Source organism: Petromyzon marinus, chromosome 3, assembly GCF_048934315.1.
Source record: "Petromyzon marinus isolate PM22_M1 ecotype Great Lakes invasive population chromosome 3, UKy_Petmar_22M1.pri1.0, whole genome shotgun sequence".
In the NCBI taxonomy this organism is placed as follows: Eukaryota; Metazoa; Chordata; class Hyperoartia; order Petromyzontiformes; family Petromyzontidae; genus Petromyzon; species Petromyzon marinus.
In genome coordinates, this window is record NC_133669.1 from 8,432,501 (window position 1) to 8,459,391 (window position 26,891).

At 53.2% G+C, this 26,891-nt stretch overlaps 1 protein-coding gene across 6 annotated transcripts in view; it reads left to right on the top strand.

The window, feature by feature from the left end:
- TTC39C (tetratricopeptide repeat domain 39C) overlaps positions 1-22,246 on the top strand; it is a 65,934-nt gene extending 43,688 nt beyond the window's left edge. For all 6 annotated transcript variants that reach the window (XM_076073648.1, XM_076073646.1, XM_076073658.1 and 3 more), the window contains 11 exons: positions 5,939-6,197; positions 7,382-7,612; positions 8,040-8,208; positions 8,741-8,834; positions 9,647-9,754; positions 10,553-10,662; positions 12,550-12,673; positions 13,191-13,288; positions 13,696-13,800; positions 15,235-15,273; positions 15,857-22,246. In XM_076073648.1, the coding sequence (XP_075929763.1) occupies positions 5,939-6,197; positions 7,382-7,612; positions 8,040-8,208; positions 8,741-8,834; positions 9,647-9,754; positions 10,553-10,662; positions 12,550-12,673; positions 13,191-13,288; positions 13,696-13,800; positions 15,235-15,273; positions 15,857-15,946 (1,427 nt within the window). In that variant the 3' untranslated portion in view covers positions 15,947-22,246. The remainder of the gene's footprint in view (positions 1-5,938; positions 6,198-7,381; positions 7,613-8,039; positions 8,209-8,740; positions 8,835-9,646; positions 9,755-10,552; positions 10,663-12,549; positions 12,674-13,190; positions 13,289-13,695; positions 13,801-15,234; positions 15,274-15,856) is intronic.
- The last annotated feature ends 4,645 nt before the right edge of the window (positions 22,247-26,891 follow it).

The following is a 26,891-nucleotide window of genomic DNA, read 5'->3' on the forward strand; positions in this document are numbered from 1 at the left end:
TCAGGTGAAGGGACGAGCCTGTCTGGAGGACAGCGCTGGAGTGGAAGAAGCCACGCTTAGATCACGACATTTAAGCTGTGTGAGAAGAAGAAGAAGACCACGGGCTTTGACAAAGGAATTAGCATATAATTTAGCATTGAAATGGCTCATTGAAATAGCTAAGTTAAAGCATACACATCCGCAGAGGTGCCCCTTGACAAAGGAATTAGCATAGAATTTAGCATTTAAATAGCTTAGTGATTAGCTAGTAACTGGTCACAGAAATAGCTATGTTAAAGTCAGAGTGTATACATTCACCGAGGCACCTAGTGCTCATCAAACAGGAGAATTTAGCGAAACACAACCACGCTCAGACATCGGACCTGTGTGCGAGCAAAGAGGTGGTGTACGTGCCGGTGGACTTGCAGTTTGGCGAGGGGGGGAGGGGGAAAGGGGGGAGGGGGATTTTACCTATTGATGGTGTGAAAATGGGAATTTATAAGAGCTGCGAAAGTTTGGGGTACCACTACTCGGAAAATATACTGTACCATTGAAATTAGTTTAATGTTTAGTTCGATTTAGAACATCTTTCCAATGTTTGTAGATCTGAATTGCTTCATGAACAAATCTCTGATAAAAGCCCGTGGGTTTGCAAAGAACCTTGGTATCGGAAAAAATTATATCGTGATCCCCCACAGCGTTGTAACAGTGATCAGCTACGGCAGAAGAATTCGTTTTGCCGTGTTTCAAATCTGATTTGTGCTCGCGAATTCGGTCAGAGACATGTCGCTTTGTCTCACCGATGTAGCAATAACCGCAGGTACAACTCAATTTGTAAACCCCGGGGTACTGTAAATCAGGAATGACATCCTTCACGGATGGGATCAGATCACGAATTTTGTGTACTGTATTGAACCGGACCTGGATCTTGTGTTTGTTTAGAATTTTGGAAATCTTTTTAGTAACGCCTGCTATATATGGAAGTGTGATGGTTTTGACCGGAGTATCAAGTGGTTGCTTCTGTATGGAGGGAGAGACAGCTTGGCGGATGGTACGGTCAGAGTAACCATTCCTTTTGAGGGCCAGGTGTACATGTTTTAATTCACTGGTCAGGTGGTGTTGGTCCGAAATGCAATGAGCCCTATGGTATAAAGTTTTGATGAGAGAATTATTTTGGGCTGGGTGGTGGGAATCAGGTTTCAAGTAGGAATCTGTGTGGGTGGGTTTCCTGTAGACAGAATGCCCCAATGAGCCATCAGGTCTCCTCTCAAACAGAACGTCTAAGAATGGTAGCTTGCCATCTTTCTCCACTTCCATGGTGAATTTGATGGCGGGATGTCTGGAATTGATGTGGTGTAGGAAAAGGTTCAGAGCTGGGAGGCCATGTGGCCAAATGACGAAAGTGTCATCCACATATCTCTTCCACAGGGAAGGTCTGAGGGTGGAAGTCTGGATGGCGTCTGATTCAAATTTCTCCAAGAAAATATTGGCAATCACTGGTGACAAGGGGGAACCCATGGGGGTACCCTCATTTTGTTTGTAGAAGGAGCCATTCCAAGTAAAGTAGGTATTGTTGAGGCAGTGCCTAACCAGTGTGCAGGTGTGTCGGGGTCTAGTCCATGTTGGACCAAATTTTCAATTATTTCAATGGTATCAGGTACTGGGACCTTGGTGAACAAAGAGACCACATCGAAGCTGACAAGGATATCGTCAGGGGACAGTACAACGTCTTTGACCATAGAGACCAATTGGGCTGAGTTAAGTACTGCTGAGGTGGTCTTGCCAGTGAAAGGCAGCAAGGTATCTGACAGAAAACGGGCTAGTCTATAGGTACGGGAGTTGATCGTGGATACGATGGGTCGTAGTGGGGTGCCTTCTTTATGAATCTTGGGAAGACCATGTAAAGTCCGCTGTTGCTCGCAGCAAAGTTGGGGTCGAATTCAGCCGGGCCCCGTGCATCTTCTCAACTTTAATTCCCTGTCGTCGCTGATAAAGGCTACTAACCCTTGCGCTCAGATTATAACGTGTATATTTATGTTTTGTAAAAATCATCGCCGCATCCTTTCCCAGAGCTGCCGAGAATATCGCTTGGGCCAGGGTTTTATTTCAGCCGGGTTGGTCTGGGTCGGTGAACCGGAAACGTTTTGTCCGTATGCAGCTCACCACATCCAGTATATACTTTCGGATGCGCTTCAGCAACCATCTGGAACACTCTCTTCTGACATTAGGAAGCCACTGGAGCTATGCTCGATTGAAAACAAATTTCTTTAAATCTGCGTTTTGTGTTTGGTTTGTGCTCCTTCCCCCGCACCTCCGATTAGCACGGTTGGCTACGTACGGTGCAACAAAAGTTCAACATCTATACATACACCCAGTATACCGCAATGGTCCTGCCTCTAGGCCTACTCCAGTCGACCAGTGACTGAGCGGGCACGTTTCGTAATTAGCGCTGGCGGAGGAGAGTGAGGGAGAGGGGGGGCAGTGGGCGGGAGGGAGATGAAGCAAGAGCGACAGGAGATGGGGAGGGGGGTGGGGGTAGGGTCGTGACCCCATTGTGATTATTTCCGGCGCCCTAAGTGCACAACGACACTAGCTAACGAGACGAATATCCGTGAAGGCTCGTGGTCGCTGGAGGAGCTGTGGGGAGGGAGTGAAAGACAGACAGTGAGGTCATCGTCTATTTTTGGCATCGGGTCGGTCGTGAGCATTCATCTGCGAGTGATCGGCTCTCCGAATACGCGGTGTTAGTGGGGATAGATCGGTTGGGCATTCGTGGAATTTTCACGAGTAAGGAAAATGTCATATTTTTGTGGATCCGGCCACGCTATTTATTTATTTATTTATGCGTCTTCGGGCTCTCACTAATAACGTCACGACACCACACGATACCGTTTTTTCGGCAGGATAACGGCAGAAGTGGGGTCATATGTGTGATGGCTCGTGTGGAGGAGGAGGCCGATTTAGAGTGACCTCAGAAGTAGTCGCGTAACGTCAACTTCCCTCGACATTCTCTGACACAGGGCGAGGCCCCCGCGTGTCATGGCGTGACGCTGATTACGCGGTTCGGAACACGAGTGGAAAACATTCACAATTGGAATTATTTGGCCCGCATCGTTCGAGAATGTTTATCTCCATCCGTTTTTATTTTTTGGTGACCGCTGAGCCAGTGATGGACGTGCCACGTCCCCATTGGTGGGTCCCGGTCTCTCCAATCGGGATGCCCAATGTCGATTCTCCACGAAGTGGTTACTTAGTTGATCTCCTTCTGAATGCATGGTGGTGAGCCAGATTGATCTCTGATCAAATACAATTTTGCTTGGGCAAAATGCCATCGCCCTGTCGGCAAGGGTTAATAATGGGGTTGGGACAAAACCCACTGTAATGTTTTCAGTCTATGTGTTCCATTTATTTTTAACTAATTCTCCATTTGGCTCTGCTGCTGCTATTATCTTTAACATCGTGACCACAATTTCTCTCCCAGATGGAGTGTCCACGGCTGTGAGTGGAATGTTTTCTTTTAGAAAATGCCAATGAAAATAGCTAGAACGGTCACATTTAAATTGTCGATGATGATGGTGGTGATGATGTTGATGATGATATTGCTACTTGCTACGGATAATGATGACGATGATGGTGTTTGTGATGAGAATGGCCAGTGATGCTGATGGTGTTGCAACTGCTAAGGGTGATGAAGGTGATTTTGTCGCTTTTTGTTATTTTAACGATCACGATTACGGTGATTATGATGATTCTCCTGCTAATGGTTTTGCTGCTGCTGATAATGATCCTACTGATGATGATGATAATTATGACCCTCGTCTGCACAAACATAACACTGCCAAAAAATCAATACCCCTTTTACTGCCGCCATCAGTCATTCACTTACACACACAAAGACAAAGACCCCCCGTATAGCCTTTAACGAGCACCTACGGAGGCCGACACTGTACACGAGTCTGTGGGCGGCTAGCACCACGTCCGACCACGTTCTTCTCCCCAATGTCGATCTTTTTACGCACTGGACTAAATACTCATTTAAGGCTGAGTCGACCTAGGGGAGGCCCGGGACTGGTTGAGACATTGGTCACTGTCAGCGGGAATCGAACTTGGGTTGCCGGGTTCATAATACCCGCGCGCTGACCAATACATTACCGCATCCCACGCAAAACACACACACACAAATGCGCACGCATACACAAATACACACGCGCACACACAAATGGGTGAATAAAATAACGGTTGAGATAAGGAAGCCCTTGACATGCACGATGTGGGTTGCCATGGAGACAGAGAGGGCCGGAAGTGGGTAGCGGGGGTGGGGATGGGAAGGGTGCGATGTTGGCGGGGGGGGGGGGGGCAATGGTGATGCGATGGAGTGTGAGGATTAGGGGGAGCAGGGCCGGCGGGGGGGGGGGCAGGCCGGCGGGGGGGGGGGCAGGCGGTGGAGGGCGGTGCACATTTTGTCTTTCTCCCCTGTCCTCGGAAAATTCTCATCACCACCCCAGCGACTGGAGTCGGGGTTCGGTTGTGTGGGGTTTTTGGCGTGGGGCAGGGGTGGGGCGGGGAGGGCACAGGAGGGGGGGGTCCCTGCACGTTTCCTACGAGCGTCCCCAGCATTGTCGGGGTTCCGTTGTCTAAATTAATTGCAACGATACGTTAATCGTCGGCCACACATGGGCGCCCGTGGGGCCACCGCTCGGGTAGAGGAGGAAGGATGTGCCAGGGATCGTGTCCGGGTGGTGCCAGGCGGGGCCGGCGATGGCTCGGGCCGACAGGGCAGAGCCCTGCGTTGTGTTTACTGCCGCTCGGACAGACAGACACGGGGCGGATGGGAAACGAGGAGTGGTAGGATGCATGCATGGATGTTGAACCTCTTTTGCACCGTACGTGGCCGACCGCGCTAATCGGGAGGTGCGGGGGAAGGACAACAAACACACGGGCGCCACGGTGGCGAGATGTTAACTACCTCGCCTGGTATGCAGGAGGTCGTGGGTTCAATTCACGAATGGCAATTCTTTCGATTTGGTGGAAACTGGTGCGGTCATCCAAGCGTATCGCAAAGTAAGGCCTTCATGAATAAAAGTAAGGCCTTCATGAATAAAAGTAAGGCCTTCGTGAATAAAAGTAAGGCCTTCATGAATAAAAGTAAGGGCTTCATGAATAAAAGTAAGGCCTTCATGAATAAAAGTAAGACCTTCATGAATAAAAGTAAGGCCTTCATGAATATAAGTAAGGCCTTCATGAATAAAAGTAAGGCTTTCATGAATAAAAGTAAGGCTTTCATGAATAAAAGTACGCACTTGATCAAACCGAAGAGAGAAAAAAAAGGCACACGTGCATCTGGGAACAAATGCAAATCTTCCTTCTTTAGGCACACAGGCACACATATACATGTTTATATATGTATCTATTATATATATGTATCTATTATATATATGTATCTATTCCGTGCTATGTGCCGAAAGAACACAGCTTGCCAATGCCATATTGTGCCATTCGTACGTATATATCTTGAACTTCTTTCGCACCGGACAGAGTCAACCATGCAAGTCGGAGGTGTGGGAGGTGTTGCACAGTGCCGTTCCACGTTGTGCCACCATGCCGTGCCACGTCTCACCATGCCAGATCTCACCGTGCCACCGTTCCTCACCGTACCACGTATTACTGTGTCACATCTCACCGTGCCATTTCTCACCGTACCACGCCATGCCATGTCTCGCCGTACGACACATCGCACCGTGCCACACATCTCACCGTGCGACACATCTCACCGTGCCACGTCTCACCGTACCACGCCGTGCCATGTCTTTCTCTGCCACATCTCACCGTATCACGTCTCACTGTGCCACATCTCCCCGTACCCCGTCTCACTGTGCCTCATCTCACCACGCCACGTCTCACTGTGCCACATATCACCGTGCCACTTCTCACCGTGCCACGTCTCACCATGCCCGCACAGCGTACATCAAGGGCGGCTGGATCCTGCGCAAGGCGTGGAAGGTGTACGACCGGTGCTACCGCGAGGTGAGCGAGCTGCACGCCGCCTCGCACCGCCGGCAGCAGCAGCAGCTGGCGCTCACCGACACTACCGCCTCCGACACCAGCAGCAGCAGCACCACAACCGCCGCCGGCACCACCACCACAACCGCCGGCACGGACGGGAACTCGAACCTGCGCCGGACATCAACCGCATCGGAGCGCGGAGCGGCCGAGGCTCGGTAATAATAATCATCTTCATCTTCTCCATGGTGATATCCACGATCACGCGGGGGGGTCCTGATCGCCCTCTCATTCCTGTCCTGGGCCATCTCGAAATCCACTCCACAGTCCTTCACATCCCTGGCTCACCACTTCGAGTTATGGCCTTCGAGGCCTGCCATGTTTGGACCCGTGTGTCACGGCTGGTAACGCACACAGATTGAACACGATCTTATTAGGGGGTCAGAAGCAATAGACATTGACAAACAGAGTAAGAAGAAAAGCTGAATCGGAATCAGAAAACTTTATTTAGTCTCGAGGAAACCGATGACCTATGAAGCTCTTTTTCACAGATGTCCAGCTAGGGGGTGGGTCAGCATGTCGCGACATCAAACAGTACAAAAAAACTATAGGAGTGCAAAATAGAGATAAGGTAAGCAAGTCATTATAAGTAAATATAAAGTATAGACGTCCATATTGCATAAGTACACACATTCCTGCCGATTTGTCAGCACCAAATAAAGATTTTATTTTTTTCTTTTACCAGGAAAGGCCCACCGAGCTTATGTACCTCTTTTTCAGAAGCGACCTGGCTACAGATGATAGCTCAACCAAGTGGCTTATCACTTGGACATTTATAGCAGCCAAAAATACTCTCAACGCACGTCGATTCTAAATGTTGAGAGAGACACCGCAAATATACAGCAGCAGGCGTCAGGGTCGGTGTCGAACCCACGACCCTCCTGCGTATCAGGCGAGCTAGTTAACATCTCGCCACCAAGAGACGAGCTAGTTAACATCTCGCCACCAAGAGACAAAAACGAGGAGGAAAGAAATGAGAGAACAGAGCCAAGTTCGAGGCATGCACCATTGCCCGCAAAGAAAAGTACTCCAGTAGCGGTTAGCGCTACGCTGCGCTACGAAGCCTGGCGCCCTGAGTTCGATTCCCGGTTATACGGCCAACACCGGTGACGATTATTGGAACTGGTCCCGGTCCTCCCCTAGGCCGACTTAGCCTCAAATGGTGGCGGTGTGTAAACATCGCCACTGAGGAGACAAAGGTGGCCGGGCGTGGTGCTGGCCACCCCACCCCACCCCCTCATGTGCCGCGCCGGCCTTCATAGGTGTTACTCGCTAACAGCACTTGCTCCTACGGTCCGTTAAAGGCTACACGGGGGATCTTTGTCTTTGGTGTGCACGGCAGCGACAGTGGCAGGCTGGAGGCGGAGCTGGGCACGGCGTCGCACGCCACCCTGCAGCGCCTGATGGGCGCCGTGAGCTTCGGCTACGGCCTCTTCCACCTCTGCATCTCCATGGTGCCGCCCAACCTGCTCAAGATCGTCAACCTCCTGGGCTTCCCCGGGGACCGGCAGCAGGGCCTCAGGTCGCTCGCCTACGCAAGCCAAAGCCGAGACATGAAGGCGCCGCTCGCCACGTGAGTTTGCCCGTCGCGCCGCGGGGGGGCAGGGGGATGGTGGTGCGATGGTGGTGGTGGTGGTGATGCTGTGGTGGTGGCAGTGGTGCAATGACGGTGTTGGTGTGAATATGGCGATGGCAGCGGAGGTTTGCTGGTGATGGTGGTGGTGGTGATGGCGGCGGTGGTAGTGCAATGATGGTGGTGGTGATGATGGTGTTTTGAGCCTGATGTAGTAATTCACCACCATTCGGCCCCCACCACCTCGGTGGTTCGATGAATTGTCACGATATGAATCGTCCCCTCGTCTTGGATTCTTCGCCTTTGTATACATACGTGTGTGCCAATGCCGGTGTCGGTGCGAATGCCGGTGTCAACGCCCATGCCGGCGGCTAATGCCGGTATCGGTGTCGATTCTTGCCGCTGCCGGCGCGCCGCCGCCGTGCAGGCTGGCGCTGCTGTGGTACCACACGGTGGTGCGCCCGTTCTTCGCGCTGGACGGGGACGACATCCAGGCGGGGCTGTGGGAGGCCGAGGAGATCCTGCGGCAGAAGGAGGCGCTCTACCCAAACTCCTCCCTCTTCCTCTTCTTCAAGGGCCGCGTGCAGCGACTGCGGGTGGGTGGACCGCCACCCCCCACTACCCCACCACCTCCCCCACCTCCAGCACGATTCACCTCCCCTTCCTACCACCCACCACCCCGCGGTCCTGGCCCTCTCCCAGGTCACCTCAGCTGTCCGCGCCACCGCGTCGTGCGTGTGTGTACGTGTCTGTCCGCTGTGTGCGTGTGTGTGCCCGCCTGTGTGTATGCCCTGCTCCACGTCCCCTGCCAGCGGGAGTGCGGCAGTTGGCGCGCTGCGCTACGGACCCAGCGGCCCAAGTTCGATTGCTGCTCAAGGCCAACACCGGTGACGATTATAATCTGAACCGGTCCTGGACCTCCCCTAGGTCGACTCGGCTTCAAATGAGTACCTGCTGGCGATGTGTAAACATCGCCACTGGGGAGACGAAGGCGGCACCGGCGCGGCGCTACCCACCCACCGCCTCGTGTGCCGTGCCGGCCTTCATAGGTGCTCTTTAACAGCACTTGCCCCCAACGGTCTGTTAAGGCTATGCGGGGCTTCTTTGTCTTGGCTGCGTGCCGTGCAGTGCGAAATCAACAGTGCCTTGACGTCCTTCCGGCTGGCGCTGGAGTGCGCCAGCGAGCAGAGGGAGCTGCAGCACGTGTGCCTCTACGAGATCGGTGAGCTGGCCCCCCCCCCCCCCTCCCACCACCACCGCGTCGCTCGCACCGCTTGCTGCCGAGCCACAGAGGAGTCACGGGAAGGCGCCGCAGACGATCGGATTCTCACGCTCGGGCAGCGGTTAATTTTCTCGCCGAACGCTTTGGCGGGTCGCCGGATAGAACCGCGGCAGGCGGGGCCCCCCTCGCGTAGGCCACGGCCTTCGCGAAGAGGTATGCTGGACGTGGCGTGCCGGGCGCGGAAACCGTCTTTCCCGGGTCGCCGACCCAGGCAGGCCCGACCGAGAGGAAGCCCTGCGCTAGACGGCGCAAACTGGAAGGCATTCACGGCCGGTGGCGGCGACTCACAAAACGGGGGTGGGCGCCCGAGAGGAGCGGTGACATCGGCCCCCGTTCGCATCGAGCTCGACGCTCGATGGCATCGCGAGACCGCGAGAGACGGCGACGGATCGAGGGGGCCCCTCGTCCCGTCAGCGGACCGGCCACGGACGACGACGATACTTGAGCGGCGGGAATCGCGAGGAGACGCGCGTTGCCTTCGTGGCGGGTTCCGTCCGTCGGCCGCGGCTATCGCCGGCGGCAAGCGACATTCTCGAGCGGTTCTGGCCGTCGGCTCGGCCTCAAACGAGCGCCCTACCCCTCTGGCGTCACGCGGTAAACATCAGCCCCCGGGGAGACGAGGGCCGCCGCGTGCGTAGCTCCGGTCACGCCGCCCCCTGGGCACTTGCGCCCAGCTGTCTCTGTGGGCTACGCGGTGGCGGGGGAGCGGCGAGGGACCTTGGTGTGCTGCTGGTCGCGGTGTGTGCCGGCAGGGTGGTGCAGCATGCTGCAGCTGGATTTTGGCGATGCGGCCGACTGCTTTGCTCGGCTCAAGACGGAGTCTCGCTGGTCCCAGTGCTACTACGCCTACCTGACAGCAGGTGAGGCGCTGTGCCGAGACGGTGACCCGACCCCCCACCCCCCACCCCCCCTCCCCCAGCCTACCAGTACAGCCTTACAAAAACCGTCCGGCGCTGGGGAGGAAAATTGTTGGTACGTATGTGCGTGTGTAATAATGAACTTCTTTCGCACCGTACGTAGCCAACCGTTCCTATTTCGGAGGTGCGGTGGGGGGGGAGGACAACGAACCAAACACGAAAAAGCGGGCGCCTATCGTGACCCGAACGGCACGCACGCTAGTGGGTGGCATGCCCAGCGTGAGCGAGTATTTTGACCCTCTAGAATTCGGACCCCAGGGTCAGAATCTTGTATATATTATCTCAACCCCCGGGGTGAGAGAATACTCTTACGGCAATGCTACTCACTTCTCCACCAGCCGAGGGCCAGAATCAAGGTTACGGTCACAGTAAGGGATGAGGAACGAATCGGAATCCTTCTTTATCCTGGAGGAATCCGATGAGCTCAGAAGCTCTTTTTCACAGATAGCCAGTATGTATGTACGTAGAATTTATTTTGCACCGTACTTGCCCAACCGTGTTAATCGGAGGTGCGGGAGCTAACCAGCCGGGGCGGGTTAGCAAGTTACAACAACGATAAATCCTTCATGGGGGTGGGTGTAGGCTGCAGAATTTGAGACCGCACAGCTGAAATTTGTTAAAACGCGCATGGAGGGGGGGAAACGCCGGGAGGCGATGCTGACGTTGGTGACGGCACGTGCTGATGTTGTTGACGGCACGTGCTGACGCGCATCGTGCGGTGCTCGTGGACCATGTGCGCAGTGTGCCGGGGAGGCACGGGGGCTCTGGAGGATGCGCAGCTCGTCTTCAAGGAGGTGCAGAAGCTGTTCAAGCGCAAGAACAATCAGATCGAGCAGTTCGCCGTACGCAAGGTAAACATCGCCACTGGGGAGACAAAGGCGGCCGGGCGCGACGCTACCCACCCACCCCCTCGTGTGCCGCGCGGGCCCAAACCCCCACCCTGCCGACGGTAACCATACGTTGGTGACGCCTCCCCGTACCACGTCTCCCCGTGCCATGTCTCACCTTGCCACGTCTCACCGTGCCACGTCTCACCGTGCCACGTCTCACCGTGCCACGTCTCACCGTGCCACGTCTCACCGTGCCACGTCTCACCGTGCCACGTCTCACCGTGCCACGTCTCACCGTGCCACGTCTCCCCGTACCACGTCTCACCGTACCACGTCTCGCCGTACCACGTCTCACCGTGCCACGTCTCACCGTGCCACGTCTCACCGTGCCACGTCTCACCTTGCCACGTCTCACCTTGCCACGTCTCACCGTGCCACGTCTCACCGTACCACGTCTCACCTTGCCACGTCTCACCGTACCACGTCTCCCCATGCCACGTCTCACCGTACCATGTCTCACCGTACCACGTCTCCCCGTGCCATGTCTCACCGTACCACGTCTCACCGTACCACGTCTCCCCGTGCCATGTCTCACCGTACCACGTCTCACCGTACCACGTCTCGCCGTGCCACGTCTCGCTGTGCCACGTTTCACCGTGCCACGTCTCACCGTGCCACGTCTCACCGTGCCACGTCTCACCGTGCCAGGTTCTCACGTGTCCATATTCCGTGTTCGATAGAACTACCCGCAAGTTACTCGTTCGGGATTTTCCATGACAAATCACCCTCCCTCCTACTGGCTGACCGGTCGGCTCCAGGTCTCTCGATTTCTCGTCTGGTTAAGGAAAACAAACGTTTAACTTGGCCATTGAATTCGTAGATTTTAAATCAATTATTACGCTCTCTCGATGATCACGAGCATAATTGCGAGCGAAGATTGGGCATTCAATTATATGGTGACTCAGCTGCCGCTGCTGCTATGGTAGTGGTGCACAAACACAAATGGCAAAATTTTTTTACACAAACATCAAATAACACTGCGGCCTTAAAAAGAAGGTTTCACGACATTTGTGTGCGGCCATCCACCAACCCTCGCTGTTGCCTCCACAGCGCTGAATTAAACTAAAAACCAAACCATTTGTATTTTTCGAGGTAAGGCCCACTGAGCCATCTCGCTCTCTTTTCAGAAGCGACCTGGCCACGAACGAAGTGGCTTGTCACGTGGAAATCTTTAGCAGCCAAATACTCCAAACGCACGTCGTTGATTCTAAAGGTGGAGGGAAAAAAATCCACGCGATCACGGGGAGAGAGACACGCAAACTCCAAATGTGTCCTTCCCCCCGCACCTCCAATTACCACGGTTGGCTACATACCATGTGAAAGAAGTTCAACACACGTGCAGCGGTCCGCTTTGGAATCGAACCCACGACCTCCTGCGTACCAGGCGAGGTAGATAACACACCTGCCACTGCGGATTGCAGCCCACGTGCAGCGGCATCGCCGCCGCCGGCCAGCCAGCGGCCGGTCGCCGTCACGTCCGCTGAGCCGCCGTCGGGGACCGTGGCGCTCCGTTGCGGCGGCGGCGGCGGCGGCGGCGCTCCACCGCCCGCGAGCGTCAGCGAGGCGCGCCGACAGCGGCGGCGACCGAGACGGCGCGAAGCGGCCGTGGTGTCGTGCGAGCGGCGAGCCGCGATGGAGCTGACGAGTGGTTTGAGGCCGCCGGTGCTCACCGAAGGGACGGCCGCGTGGGGCGAGCGGAGGGCGGCGGCGAGACCGGCGTCGCTGTGCCCAACCGGAGTTCTACGCGCCCCCCCCCCACCACCTCCTCCCCCCACCCCACCCCCCCACCCCCCCACCTCCTCCCCCCACCCCACCCCCCCCACCCCCCCACCCAATCCGCACCCCCAGGCCGACCGCTTCAAGAAGACGCAGCCGACGCAGCAGCTGTGCGTCCTGGCGGCAGTGGAGGTGCTCTACCTGTGGAGGGCCCTGCTCAACTGCTCGCCCACGCACCTGCAGCGCATGCTGACCGGTGCGTGCGTGCGTGCGTGCGTGCGTGTCACGGGAGAGGAGAGGGGAGGGGGGGTCACCGGTCAGGGGTGCGGTGTGAGTGTGGTTGTGGCTGTGGGGTACGTTGTGCGGTTGTGAGTAGAGAGGTGAGAGTGTGGTTGTGGGTGAGTAGAGAGGTGAGTGTGTGGTTGTGGGTGAGTGAGGGGCGTGAGTGTGGTTGTGGGTGAGTAGAGCGCTGAAGTTGTGGTTTTTATTGGTTAACCCGAACTATCGCTGCAAAAGCAAGGACCGCGATAGTTTGAGAGTCCTTACAGGGCAGTGTATCGAGAACGCCGATGTTGAAGATGATTACGATGTGGTCGAGTGTCATTGTGTTCGAAAATATCGTTGTGTTTCGTTTCAGCAGAGCAAAGGAGAGAAGAGAGATCGTAAAATATGATTACTGCGTATTGTGGTCAAATGTGTGGCATTGCCTTGCCGCATGGGCACGTGCTATCGTTGTGTTTAGCTTAGAGAGCAAGGCGTGCGTGCGTGTGCAGTGTGTGAAAGCGTGGACGACCTGTCGTCAGCCGGCATCAAGTGTCTCCTCATGGGCACCATCAACAAGACACTGGGCAACCGGGAAGAGTCCATCCAGGTAAGGGAAACGAGGGGGGAGGTTGAGATTGGACTGTTCCATTGCCCGTTTGCAGCCTGAGTGGACGTGGCGCCGTGCGGAGTACGCTGGCATTGCGATCACTGCCTCATCCATCTCCATCGTTGCCTCTGCCCGACTGCCACCACCAGGCCCACGATTATCACTACCATTACCAACCCCACCACCTCCATCATCATCACCACCACCACCACCGCCTTCACCACCACCTCCATCACCACCACCACTACCAGCATCATCATAATCACAACCACCACGATCATTACTGCCATCAATGCCACATTTATCACCACTGTCTCCATCACCACCGCCTTCGCCACCGCCTCTACTAACACCGCCTCCACTAACGCCACCGCCCCCTCTGCCCCGTACCGCCGCCGCCCCTGCAGCTCTTCAAGCAGGCGTTCCTAGACGGTTCGAGCCGCCAGCACAACGCCTACGTGCAGCCGTTCGCCTGCTACGAGCTGGGCTGCCTGCTCATCGAGGTGCCCGAGGTGAGCCCAGGCCAACCCCCCCGCCTCCACCCCCACCCCCACACACACAGACGGTGCTCCAGCCCAATCGGAGCAGCCCATTCCAACACACAGCCCCAAATCAAACCGCACGTGTCCTCTTTGTCAACTACAGTATGCCGTTACGAAGTGTCTGTTAATGTCGCTAGCTAGCCGCTCTCCTCCCTCCTCACCACCACTCACCAACTCCTCTCCTCCCCACCTCTCACCAGACACTCTCCCTCCTCGCCACCACCGCTCACCAACCCCGATGCGTGACATCTCTAAAGCACTCCTCACCGTCGCTTCAGTTTATCTTTACGTGTGCGTGGTTTCACGCATGTGTTGAGCACCTCCGACAACACGGCCCAAGCTACGTGTGTAGATTCTGTCAAAAATAAAACTCACCATTGGTGGCCAGGTGTGCGTGTATGCGTGGCTGTGGTCCCAACTTCTCCTCGTGTGCCGCACCGGCCTTAATAGGTGCTCACTGACATCACCAGTCGGATCATGACATGACCTGGTGCATCGTGGCATCACCTGGAGCATGATGACATCACCTGGCGCATGATGACTGACATCACCTGGCGTATCATGACATTACCTGGCACATCATGACATCACCTGGAACATCATGACTGACATCACCAGTCGCATCATGACATCACCTGGTGCATCGTGACATCACCTGGCCCATCATGACTGACATCACCTGGCGACCGATATAGTTGTGCATATTCTCTGGTTCATTCGGTAAAGTCATGTAGAAAGATAAATAATATAAAAAAGTGAATAAAAATTAAAGAATGAAAATAAAAAATATAATAAAAAACATTAATGTAGACTGTAGCCTGGTTCTTAATCGGAGTGAGTGTACTGGCAGTCTATAGTGTAGACTGTAGCCTGGTTTTTAAGCTGGTGAGCGTATTGGCAGTCTATGATGTAGACTGTAGCAATAGTTCTTAACATGAGTGAGTGTACTGGCAGTCTATAATGTAGACTTATTCTTGGTTCTTTCAGTAATAAAAGTAAAATTAAAATAAGCATAAAAAATAAAAACAAAAAAGCACGACGTTTCGATCGCAACACAAGCGGTCGTCATCAGGAAAAGGGGGGGGGGTTGTGCAATTGGTGGTAAAAAGTATGATGGTGTTTAGTGAATAGAATCTTAGCCTCTGCAGCAGTTCCAAGGACCGATTCCGCATGGCTTTGTGTAGACCGCAGGACGGGAACCGTTGATTTTAAACGGATAAATGAATTCCAAATTGCATCATCCTATTGTGTGAATGCCTTTGTGTAAAAAAAAAAAAACGAGTTACGATCCCAACACGATGATCGAGGCCGTGTCCTGCGCGAGGGCGACAGTTTTATCTGGCGGCCATTAGAATGCGATTTGTGTTGTAACTCCCGCACCCTCCCTCTCTCCTCTCGTTTTAGACCACGGGGAGAGGCAAGGCATTGCTCCTTCAAGCCAAGGTATGTGCACTGCCAGCTTTGGGCTAGCGGCAGCAGCCTTCATCAGGATCACCGTCACCATTGTCGTCGTCCGATCATTATCGCCAGTCCTCATCAACACCATCGTCGTCGTCCGATAAATAGTATCGTGATTGTTGTTCCGTCATCATTGTCCATTCATTATTATGATGACTGTCCAATCGATATTCTCATCATGGTTCAGTCCTTGCAGCGGCTTTTAGCTAACCATCGAACAAACATGGTCACTGTGTCACGCACTTTGAGATTCACTTCTGCGGCCGTCTGGAACGCTCTTCCTACCAATATTAGAAAGCCACTGGAGCTATGCATTTTGAAATCTAGATTGAGAACTCATTTCTTTAGCACAGTTTTTTGTGTTTAGTTTGTTGTCCTTCCCCCGCACCTCCGATCAGCACAGTTGGCTACGTACGGTGTGAAAGAAGTTCAACATACATGCTTGTATCATCATCGTCCAATTGTGACCATCATCGCTACACCTCCCTCGCCATGTATCTCTGTGCAACCACGCTACATCTCCCTTGCCGTGTATCTCCCAACCGCTGTCTCCTCCGCTCCCATGCAGGACGGCTTCACGGAGTACGACTTTGAGAATCGCCTGCAGGTGCGAATCCACGCTGCTCTCGCTCCGCTCAAGGACGTCATCCCCCAATAGCGATCGCCCCCCACCTTCCCACGTGCCGCCCCTTTTACACCACTCCGCCGACCGCTACCGCGCTCCTCCTACCCCCACCCCCCACCGCGGCCCCCAACCTCTGATCTCCTGACCTATTCTGGTCTTCACCGGGGTCGCGAGACGCCCACACCTCCCCAAGGGAACCCCAGAGTGGATGGGACGCCATTCGTCCCAAATCCTCCTCCGCCTCCCACCGACAGCTGCGCCCACCGCCAGCGCCCACCCCGAAGCGACGAAGCGGCTTTGCACTTCCTCCCTCCTGCCCCCCCCCCCCCCCGGAGCGACGGATGGGAGGGCAAGGTGGAACAGGGTTGAGAGTTCAGATGGCGGACTGTGAAGGACGAAGAAAACCGGGTTTCCCCCAAACTGGAGTCGCACATCGCGGCGCCGCCTTTCCACGCTTTTTTGCTCCGCCCTCTTCGTTGTAATACAAATGGAGTAGTTGACACGCTGCACGAGCCCGATGATTGCCACATGCGTCGCACGTGTCGTAGAGAGCTCTGGGATTCGTATTGAGACGGAGCGTATGCGTGTGTGTGTGTGTCTACGTGTGTGTGTCTACGTGTCTTTGTCTACGTGTGTAACGATCAGCGCGCTGCCCTACGGACCCGACGACCTGAGTTCGACATGCGCTCACGGCCAACACCAGTGACGACTGTCTGAATCGGTTCTGGGCCTTTACACTCCGCAGCAGGTACTCATTTGAGTACCTGCTGCGGAGTGTAAACATCGACCACTTGGGGAGACAAGCGGTCGTGTGTGCGTGTGTGCGCGTGCGTGCGTGTGTGTGCGTGTTCATCAACAAAACATGAGACCAATTTCCTGTTGTACAGTCGTTGTGCAACGCAGGGCCCCCCATCGCACATTGACGCGTGCTAAATTGTACCCCCCCCATCATACGTCACATGCTTAATTTACATCAACCCAGTGCCGGATTATCCCAGTAGCACAAGTAGCTACATAGTAGTAGTAGCTACTACTACATATGTAGCTACACAAGTACTAGTAGCTATATCATTATGTAGCTACTACTACATATGTAGCTACACATAGCATAATTATGTAGCTACTACTACTTGTGTAGCTACATATGTAGTAGTAGCTACTACTACATATGTAGCTACTACTACTTGTGTAGCTACATATGTAGTAGTAGCTACTACATATGTAGTAGCTACTTTAGTGCAGGGCTCTTGAAAGTGCGGGGCCCGTAGCAATTGCAGCTGCTTGTGTAGCTACATATGTAGCAGCTACTACATATGTAGTAGCTACTACATATGCAGCTACACAAGTAAGTACTTTCAAGCTATCAATTCCGGTTCAGTGATTCTGCCCTTGCTCTATTACTATAGTACTATACCGCCTTCAACTTTTATGAACGACTGGGTGTTTAAGGTTAGCGATTTGTGGTATTATCTGGCTGTGTAGCAAATGAAAACATACAATTATTTATTATGCACGATCAATATTTATGTGTTTTAATATGTGATTTATTTATTTAGGGCCCCTTTATAACATATGCTACAGGCCCCGCACTAGCTTAATCCGGCACTGCGTCAACCCCGCTTTACCCATCATCGGGTGCGTGCAGCGTTAAGTTCCACCTTTTAAATTCGTGTTTTAAACGCAAAAGGGGTACAGGGGCTGGCACTGCGTGTGCGGATTGGCGCTTGGAAAAAACCACGCGACCGATGACGTGACAGATTGGCAGGGGGTGGGGGTGCCGATGTCTGTGTGTGTGTCTCTGTTTTTTACATCGTAGTTTAGTGGTAGTTCATTGAAGGTGGAGGGGTTACCAGCCCCTCGCACCCATCCAGAGCCCCCATTTGGCCACTGTGGTGGGTACCAACGCCATGAAGGGAAAGGCCAATTCTAAATTGGCCCTCCCCCCATGGCACTGCCCACCACAGCGTTGCCGTCCGGCACCACGAGGAGACCTCCTGCCAGCGTGTGTCTGAGTGTCTGTGTGTATGTCTGTGTGTGTCTATGTGTGTGTCTGAGTGTGTGTGGTTGTGTGTGTCTGTGTGTGTCTGTGTGTGTCTGTTTGTGTGTCTGAGTGTGTGTGTGTGGTTGTGTGTGTCTGTGTGTGTGTCTGTTTGTGTGTCTGAGTGTGTGTGTCTGAGTGTGTATGTGGTTGTGTGTGTCTGTGTGTGTGTCTGTTTGTGTGTGTGTCTATGTGTGTGGTTGTGTGTGTGTCTGTGTGTCTGTTTGTGTGTGTGCTCGGATGCCGCCGCCGTCATCGATTCCTGGAGTCGTTTCTATCCCCCAACTCCACTACCCCCCCTTCCCCGTCGAGTGCGCTTGTGAATGGGCCGAGCCCCCCCCCCCCCCCCAATCACTTTTACTGAATTCTAAAAAAAGGGGTCGATTGAACGATTCCGTTCGGTTTTGTGTAGATTCCATGAATCGTCCCAGGTTTGTCCCTCGACATTATTATCATTCACTTGCTGCTGCTGCTGCGTGAACACCCCGTCATTAAGTTATGTATGCGTCGTCAAAGTGTTCTTAACCCTGTTGTGTTGTTTTATCGATAACCAAGAATTGTTCGCAAATTGAACGGTCCACGTGACTCTCACGCCATTGCTCAGACTTCACGAGGTCGGGGGGGGGGGGGGTTAGATCGCGTAAATATAAATGTGTCGTTAAACCCGCCACCACCCGACACAGCTAACGAGTAAGGTTTAGTCACGTGAACAAAACATGGCAGTTGGTTACGAGTCCAGCACGCCGGTTTGTTGGAGAGTAAATCGACTTCCGTGACAAACCTTACTTATTAAGCTGTCGGGTGGTGCCGGGTGTAACGACACATTTATATTTACGTGATGTGACCCAAAAAAAACTCTTATGGATGATATTGGTCGCGAAAGCCTGCTACATGTTAAACTAATTTCATAATCATTCGCGATTCATTTGCGATGTGAATTCCCCCCCACCTCTCCCCCCCCCCCCCCCCATGTGAAACGATTCCAGTAACCGATTCCACAAAATTGTCATCATCATCATTATCGTCTCTCACGTGTGTGTGCGCCTGTAAGCATTATCCGGCCTGAATATAAGGCGAGATATTAACTCCCTCGCCTCGTATGCAGGAAACCATGGGTTCGATACCGACCCTGACTGCCTGCTGTATATTTGGAGTTTGTGGTGTCTCTCTCCCCGTGGTCGCGTGGATTTTTTCACCGGGTCATCCGGTTTTTCACTCCACATTTAGAATCATCATCACGCGTTCAGAGTACTTTGCCGCTATACCATTTTCACGTGACAATAGGCGACTTAGTTGCGCTGTCATTTGTGGCCAGGTCGCTTGCTGAGAAAAGAGCTGTAGAGCTCAGTGGGCCTTAAGAAAGAGAACACAGTCGTGGCCGGTGGGGATTCATTTATCGCTGAATATCTTTCCAGCCTCGCCGGAAGACGTGAGTAGAGCTGGCACGTGACTTAACGGCCACAGCGGCGCAGCGGGAGGGATGGCTACTTGACGTGGTGTGCCGGGTGCCGAGCTAAGTTTTAGCCCGGCTAAAACTTAAGGCCATTTGGTTGTAGCCAATCAGGCAGTCCCAACCCCCATCAATGTTCCCCTGTGTACCAGGAGGTGGTGGGGGAATTTACAGCCCACTTCATTTCACACGGCCCACAGCCGTGTGTGGCTTAACACGTAAATAAATAAATATATCCGTCCGTCGCTGCGACCATCCGAACTGCGCTAGTTTCGGATACTTTTTGATTTGGAATCACAATGTTCCTTGCACCTTGTGTCGCGCTTAGTCGCGCCCATCGTCCTGCAAAGTCGTCGTGAGTGCACAGGCGATACGCGTGTCGCAGTCCCAAGCGTGTCTTGTTGCCCGCCAAAGGTTTCTTTTTTTTTAACAAACAAAAGCAATCAGATTGACTCCTCGGTAAAGAGAAACGGATTTCCCCCGCCCCTGGTCATACAACATGGATGTTTGTTCCATCCACTTAGGGGCCATCCATTGAGTAGGTACGCAAAAATCTGTCAAAACTTGACCCCTCCCCCCACCTGCGTACGTACGCCTGACGCACTCCCCCCCCCCACGAATCCTATAGAACGGCCGATATTTAATCCACGCAGAAGCGATAAAGGATTAATCATAATAACGTGTTTAAGCAAACAGATAGTCCACCGCCGGACTATCTAACTCATTTGAAGGCCAATGTAGACAAATTATTATCGAGGCTTCACACCCCCCCCCCCCCACCCTCCGTTTCCTATGCGTACGTACATTGTCAGTAGACCCCCGCATACGTAAGCGTACTCATTTGGGTTAACCCCCCCCCCTCCCCCCTCCATGCGTACGTGCTCAATGGATGGCCCCGTGACGGCCTTGTTATCGCACGGCTGCGAGCGAACACGCCAATTCGGAGTGGCGACCAGCGGCGTTTCCCAGTTGGCGGGGGTTGTTGACTTGTCGGCGGTCCGGCCGTCTACGCCGCTGCCGCCGCCGGCAAACTCCTTCGCGTGCCGTTCGCTCTCTCACCCTGAGCCAATTGGCATCGGAACCCGCGGGCTGTCTGCTGCTGTTCCCCCCCACCACCATCATCCCTCCTTGCTGCGCGCTGCAAATGCAGGGGGAGGTGGCCCTCGTTGGTAAATGAAACCGGTTTAGCCCAGCGTTTGATAAACTCCCAATTTAAATGAAGTCTTTACATGCCGCATGCACCCGATGTTTGGTAAAGAGGAGTCGGTGCCCCTAAACCCGCTGCCGTAGAACCACGCCACGGTGGCCGGAGCACTTGACTCGCAGTTTAATGAGTTCAAATCCTGGATGGAGGTCACCTCTGCATATCATCCCTCTGGGGTCAACGCTGGTTGTGCTATGGGTAGACTTGTCCTTGCCTTAGGAATTTGGAATTTCCACTGCTGGCTCAGGGCCTGGTATTTGGCAGACACTTCGTTGTGATATGGTTGCCTTGGGGTGCATGAAAGTGAGAAATATATATATTTTTGAGAGCTCTGTTTCATCACGGATGGCCGAAACCCAGATTCAGAACGCAGTATCTCAGCGGTGCCGGCTCCAGTGCTTGTGACCTCTGAGGTCAACCGGCCACCTTTGACCTCCTCTCTCACGTCCTCAATACGAGTGCCGACTGCAGGGTACAAATACAGCACAAAACGCGTGAGAGTTGGAGCTAACGTCTTGTCCTGTCGCTGGCTGGAAACGCACTCCTTGGCTGCCCGATGTTTCCTAGACCGAAAGTTGTAATCTTAAGGCGGTGTGTGATGTATACACATACACAAGTATATGTATACGTGGGTATTTACACGCGTACAAGATTCCAGACTCGAGTCCGGATTAATATTTGGACGTGCACTCGTAGGATGTGAATCGTAAATAGTTGTGAAACATCTCTCGTGACATTGTACAGCAGCAGCTCGATGTTGGGAGTTTTGTGCTCTTTGTATTATACGGATGGCCGTTGGTTGAGCGGCATAACTCGCGTTAACGAAGGTACCGAACTCAATTCCTGCCCAGGGTCTACTCATCTCCACCATTGTCATCATTATCAACATCATCATGAACACAATTATCCAATAATTATCATCATCCGATGTTGGTCACCGTCATCTACTTTGCATTTAAATCTCAAATTGTTGCGCTTCATATTTGAAACGCATAAACAATATCGTCATACAATCATTACATCAATAACATCATCATCTACATATCCACACCATGCAATACGTTAATGCTATTTATAGCCTCATTGTCCATCTCCAGCATACACTTGTCATGACCGTGCAATAATCATCATTATACATTTATCAGCAGCAGCTATTTATTTTTCATCTTCATCACCGTCACCTCCTCTGTGTGGTGAGGCTGTTTGACCTCCCACCGCTTTCTGGGAGGCCAAACAGTGGTTGGTGGCTTCTGGAGCGGACTGGCTTTCGCCACGGGAATGTGGAATTCCCATCACTGACTGGGGGGAAGGGGGGGGGGCTCCTTGCAACACGAACACCACGCGGTGTCTGTTTAAGCGTCGAGATGACTTGTGAGAGAGAGTGTGGTCTCTAGCCCACGTGGGTAGACGCCACGTGGGTAGACGCACGTGGGGGATGCCCACGTGCGTTCCCCGGTGTGCGCGTGTGGGGCCCTCGCTCCCAAGTGCGTGTTTACCGTTAAATGTGACAAACATTGGGGTTTGGATTATTATTTAAGGGATTGATTTATCCTTCGCTTTACGCGCAGTAGCGTCTGATGATTTATGGCGCGGAGAATTGCTCTGCTTTGTTAAAATAAAATAGGCGTTTATTTATTTCAACGTGTCACCTCGGACGCATTCCCAGCTCCTGCCGAAACGGGTGCGAAGTACAACGCCTTACTGGCTGGGGACCTCCTTCCCTTACGCTGCGTTGTGGAGTGTTGTACCGGCAGGGCATTGTATCCTTGCCTTATCATCATCACCACCACCATCACGAACAGCACCTTCACCAATTGCTATCATCACAACCGCCCACCTCCGCTGCCACCTCAAACATCACCACCATCGTCAAAACCACTTCACCACCAGCATCATCACAACTGCCACCGTCTTCACCACGATACCATCACCACAACCCCTCTGGCATCTGACCTCGGGCTTGCCAACAGGAGGTGGCAGCACTGCAAGCAGTGATGAATACTGAACAGTAATTCTACAGCCAAGCGGCAGCACGAGACCCAAAGTCTAACCACAACGCCATCCCTCTGCCTTGGCAATGGCAATGCCACCACACCCACGAGTGAATCCATCAATTGCGAAGTGTTGTGACCAACTCTGTCTAAATGCACCTGGCCTCAGAGAATCCCGAAAGCGAAGCAGGTGCGGGGATGGAGCCTGGTTTTAATACATGGATCGGTGGTGACCACCACCAGAGCGTACCAGGTGTTGTCAGGAGATGACAGTGCTGAGTTGCTACCTCTTCGCAGGCGTGGTGGGTTTTTTTCCGGATTCTCCGTTTTCTGCCCACATGAAGCCAAACTCATTGATGGAATTTCATGTCCAGACATCTAAACTAAGACTAAACTATTTTTTTTATTTTACCAGTTGGAGCCCATTGAGCTATGAGTTCTCTGTTTCAGAGGCGGTTTGGCCACACATGGTTAGCCCATCGAAGTGGCTTATATGTGGGGATTTATAATTGACGGCGTCTAAATGTAGCAGCACCCTCTTGAAAAGAAGAGTCTTGAGACTCCGTCTGGCTCTCCTGGGCAATTAACTGGAATTGTTATCGTTATTTCAGAGTGGTTTTGGCTACACATGCGTGATGGCAATCCAATGCTTCAGAGGTGGGGTTGGTGGATCACGCAGATCTCACCCCATATTTTTTTTGTGTGACAAAAAAACCCCGCGGGGCTGTGTGTGTGATGTGTCCAGTATTTGACAGTTCAGCAAATAGGCTGCTGGTCTGTCTCGTGTAAGCAAACGTTTGAGTGTTATCCTTCTCGCCTGCTCTTCTCCAGGCACTTTCGTCCTCACACGCAACAAATAGTTTCATTTGTAAAATATCCCACTTGTTGGACAACTCCACTCGGAACAATTCCTGCGACATGGTGAGACTGCTGTGGCCGAAGGACATTGTTGTATTATCACTGTATTGCTGTCTTGTCGTTTGCCCGAAGGTGTTAATCGTCACCAGGATTTAATTCCGTCTTGGAATGATCTGGAGGTAACTCCCGGGGACTCTCCCCTCCGGAAAAGGGGGTGCGCGTTGGTGGGGTTGGTTGGAGGCGCGATATTTTCCGGAGCTCAGCCCCCCTCCCCCCGGACAGCTTTCGGGGCTGAAATCAATCCCCCGGTTGTAAAGTGCAAGTGCCGAATTCTGCTGGCGGGATGTAAATGAGGGTTGCGCTGCCAACGATGCACCACCAACTACCCCCCGTGATGGACCGAGGCGGGGCCTGGTTTTGAAGCGGTGGCCACGTATCCAGCCCGTAGGCTGTCCTCGTTTAAGTTGGTGGGCGGGGCGGGGGGAGGTGCAGAAGGACCGTAATAGTCATTTTTAAAACAAACTTGAAACCTGCTAGGCGATGCCAGCCGTATGCCGTCGTTCAAACCTGCAAGAACTCCCAGCACCCCCCCCCCACACGTGTGTGTACAGCAAATAAAGACGAAACATATCCCCGGAGGTCCCGTCAGCCCGCAACAACTGCTTTCCAGACCATTATCCAACAAGCAACGAGCAGCACTGATATTCTTTGGGTCTTTCGGTAAAGTCACGGAGATAGGTTCAAAAAAATAAACTACGACGTTTCGATCACGAGCGATGGCGATCGCTCGTGATCGAAACGACGATGACGTTCGCTTGTGATCCAAATGTCATAGTTTTTGTTATTTTCTTTGAACCTATCTACGTGACTTTACCGAAAGACCAAAAGAATATGAATTCCTGCAGTCACGAAAGCTTTAAGTCAAGATTTAAGCAACACTGGGTTTGAGCAAAAGCAAAAAAACAACTTTTGGGCCGGTTCGGTTGGTTTGACGCTGTAGGCTCATCTCTCACCAGCAGTCGGGATTGGCAAGCGGTGGGGGTTTGGATGTTCGGCGCGGTTCAGCGTTGTTAGCTGTGGTGGCACAGCGGTGCGTTCGTAGTAATTGCGCGGTGCGTTCGTAGTAATTGCGCGGTGTGTTCTGGTGCCCTCTTCCTCCTCATCATCATCGCGTGAGACGTGCCGTGCCGTATTTATTGATTACCCCGGGCGCTGTGGCATCAGTCGTGGTATCCCATTCGATCCTTTCGTGTCGTCGTTACAATCTTTGAAGAGCCGACCCCAGCGTTGTCTTTCCGTGGCCGTGTCTTGGAGCCGGTTTAAACTCCCAAATCCCACGTTTTCCCATCCCCCGCTGTGTGTGAGAGACTCCAATCATCACAACCTTCACACCTCCGTGGGTGTCGCTGTGAATACCAGCGGGTCGATTGCGAAAAACGACCCTAGCCCTAAGCAAGCATCCTTGAGTAGGTACCAACCTTCTCTCTCCCTGGCCATAATTCTAACCTGCCACGAGCGTACTGGACCAACCAAATAGTAACGCGAGCATTACCCTAACCGACTCGCTCACCCAGTACCAAATATAGTAGAGAGGTGTTCGCTATTGCAAGGCCCGCGGGTCACTGGCGGTCTTTCGTGCGACCCCCGACAGTACACAAGAAATGTGAAAACAACAGCCCCGTCATCATCATCTTCGTGCTGCTGTCAAACCCCCACTGGTTTCAAACGTGTGGCGGCCCCTCACACTGATGTTGTCTTATAGGCGAAAATTTCCCTCCCCCCTGAAAATGAGTGAACACAGCACGACAGAATAGCCTCCAGCCTGTGGCACCGAACCTCCTCCCTTCCCAGGGCTTTGCCAGGTTTCCCTTTCAAAGTCTTCGCCTGTCAGTCGTGGTATTCAGGGCACCTGGAGAGACACCCCCTCCTGGCCAGCGTGTGTCGTGGGCTTCTATTGATTTATACTGGTAGGAAACGTAGTGGACTGGAAGCCCAACCGGGATTAATTCACAGGAGGCAGGTGATTAATTGTGTATGTCTGTGGATGTCTGTCCACGTGTATCCGGACACCCGAATATATAACAAATGCGCTCCTAGTGGGCATTACTGGTAGGAAACGTAGTGGACTGGAAGCCCAACCGGGATTATCACAGGAGGCAGGGGATTAATTGTGTATGTCTGTGGATGTCTGTCCACGTGTATCCGGACACACGGATAAAATGGGAGGGGTGGGGCTGAGTGGAGAGGGGAGGGTGGGGAGGGGCTGGGTGGGGAGGGGCTGGTCACCCCGTGGTGCCCTTATAAAACTCAACGTTTAACCTACTCACGCCAGCTTGTGCCCGCCCTCACAGTCGGGCATATTTGCGGAATACAGCACGCCGCCATTGACCCTGGCCATTGACCGAGCAACCCAACGTTCCTACCAGCTCCCTCCGCAGGAATGTGTTTTTGTAAGCGACATGCGTCCGCATAAAGCCATCGACTCCCGAGAAGTGCCCGGCGTCACACAACAACAACAACAGCCAGAGTGAGGCGAGACAATTTTAAGCGATGCCGATTTGTATACCTGGGCTCAGCCTACGACGACAACTCAAAAATTTCACCCCGAACGTCCCCGATCTCAAAAGGCCACAGGCAGGGCTGAGAAGTGGCTCGCTTGGATGGGTGACCAGCGTGGGCAACAACACAATTGACGGGTGTGATGGGCCGCAGTGCAACAACGTCGGTTATTGTACTGCACTTCTATGGTCCTCGCATCCTTCACCAACCTGCACTGAGCAGCGCGGTCAAGTCCGAGCAAGTAACCCGCATGACTCACCCGTGCGGCGTGCGTAGGCCTAAATCCGTCAGTAGATTAAACGAAGGGCGGGAGCATCGCCAATATTGTGTAATAATACAGTAACAGTATAGGAACTGAATGTTGTGATCGGTTCTCACGCACACGATGTTGACGCGTGTGTATATATCGTGATTGAACCGATGCACCGCCTACAATCCCGAGGACGCGCACCGCGTTCGGTCGGCTTCACATGGCGAGATGATTTCCGTCGTTCCACGGTCAGAAATGAATACAATAAAATATACTCAAGATTCGTGGGGGTTTTTTTTTAGGGCGGTCGTGCCGGATTGAAGATCCGCTTGCTGGTGAACGGGGTGGGGGGGGGGGCTTAATTCATGAACTCCCCCCCCCCCATATCCACAAGTGGAGATGGGGGGGGGGGCTTAATTCATGAACTCCCCCCCCCCCATATCCACAAGTGGAGAACACCCTGCGAAACGTCGGACATCTCTGTCGGAAAGAGCTGTACACAACAGAGGCAATTTGAACACGGCTAGCAATACGCCATCGTTATTCTCTCCATGGGTCTGCGTTGAAGTGTCATCTGCGACGACGGTGGTGGTGGTGGTGGTGGTGAATCCAAGCAGGGCTTTATGTC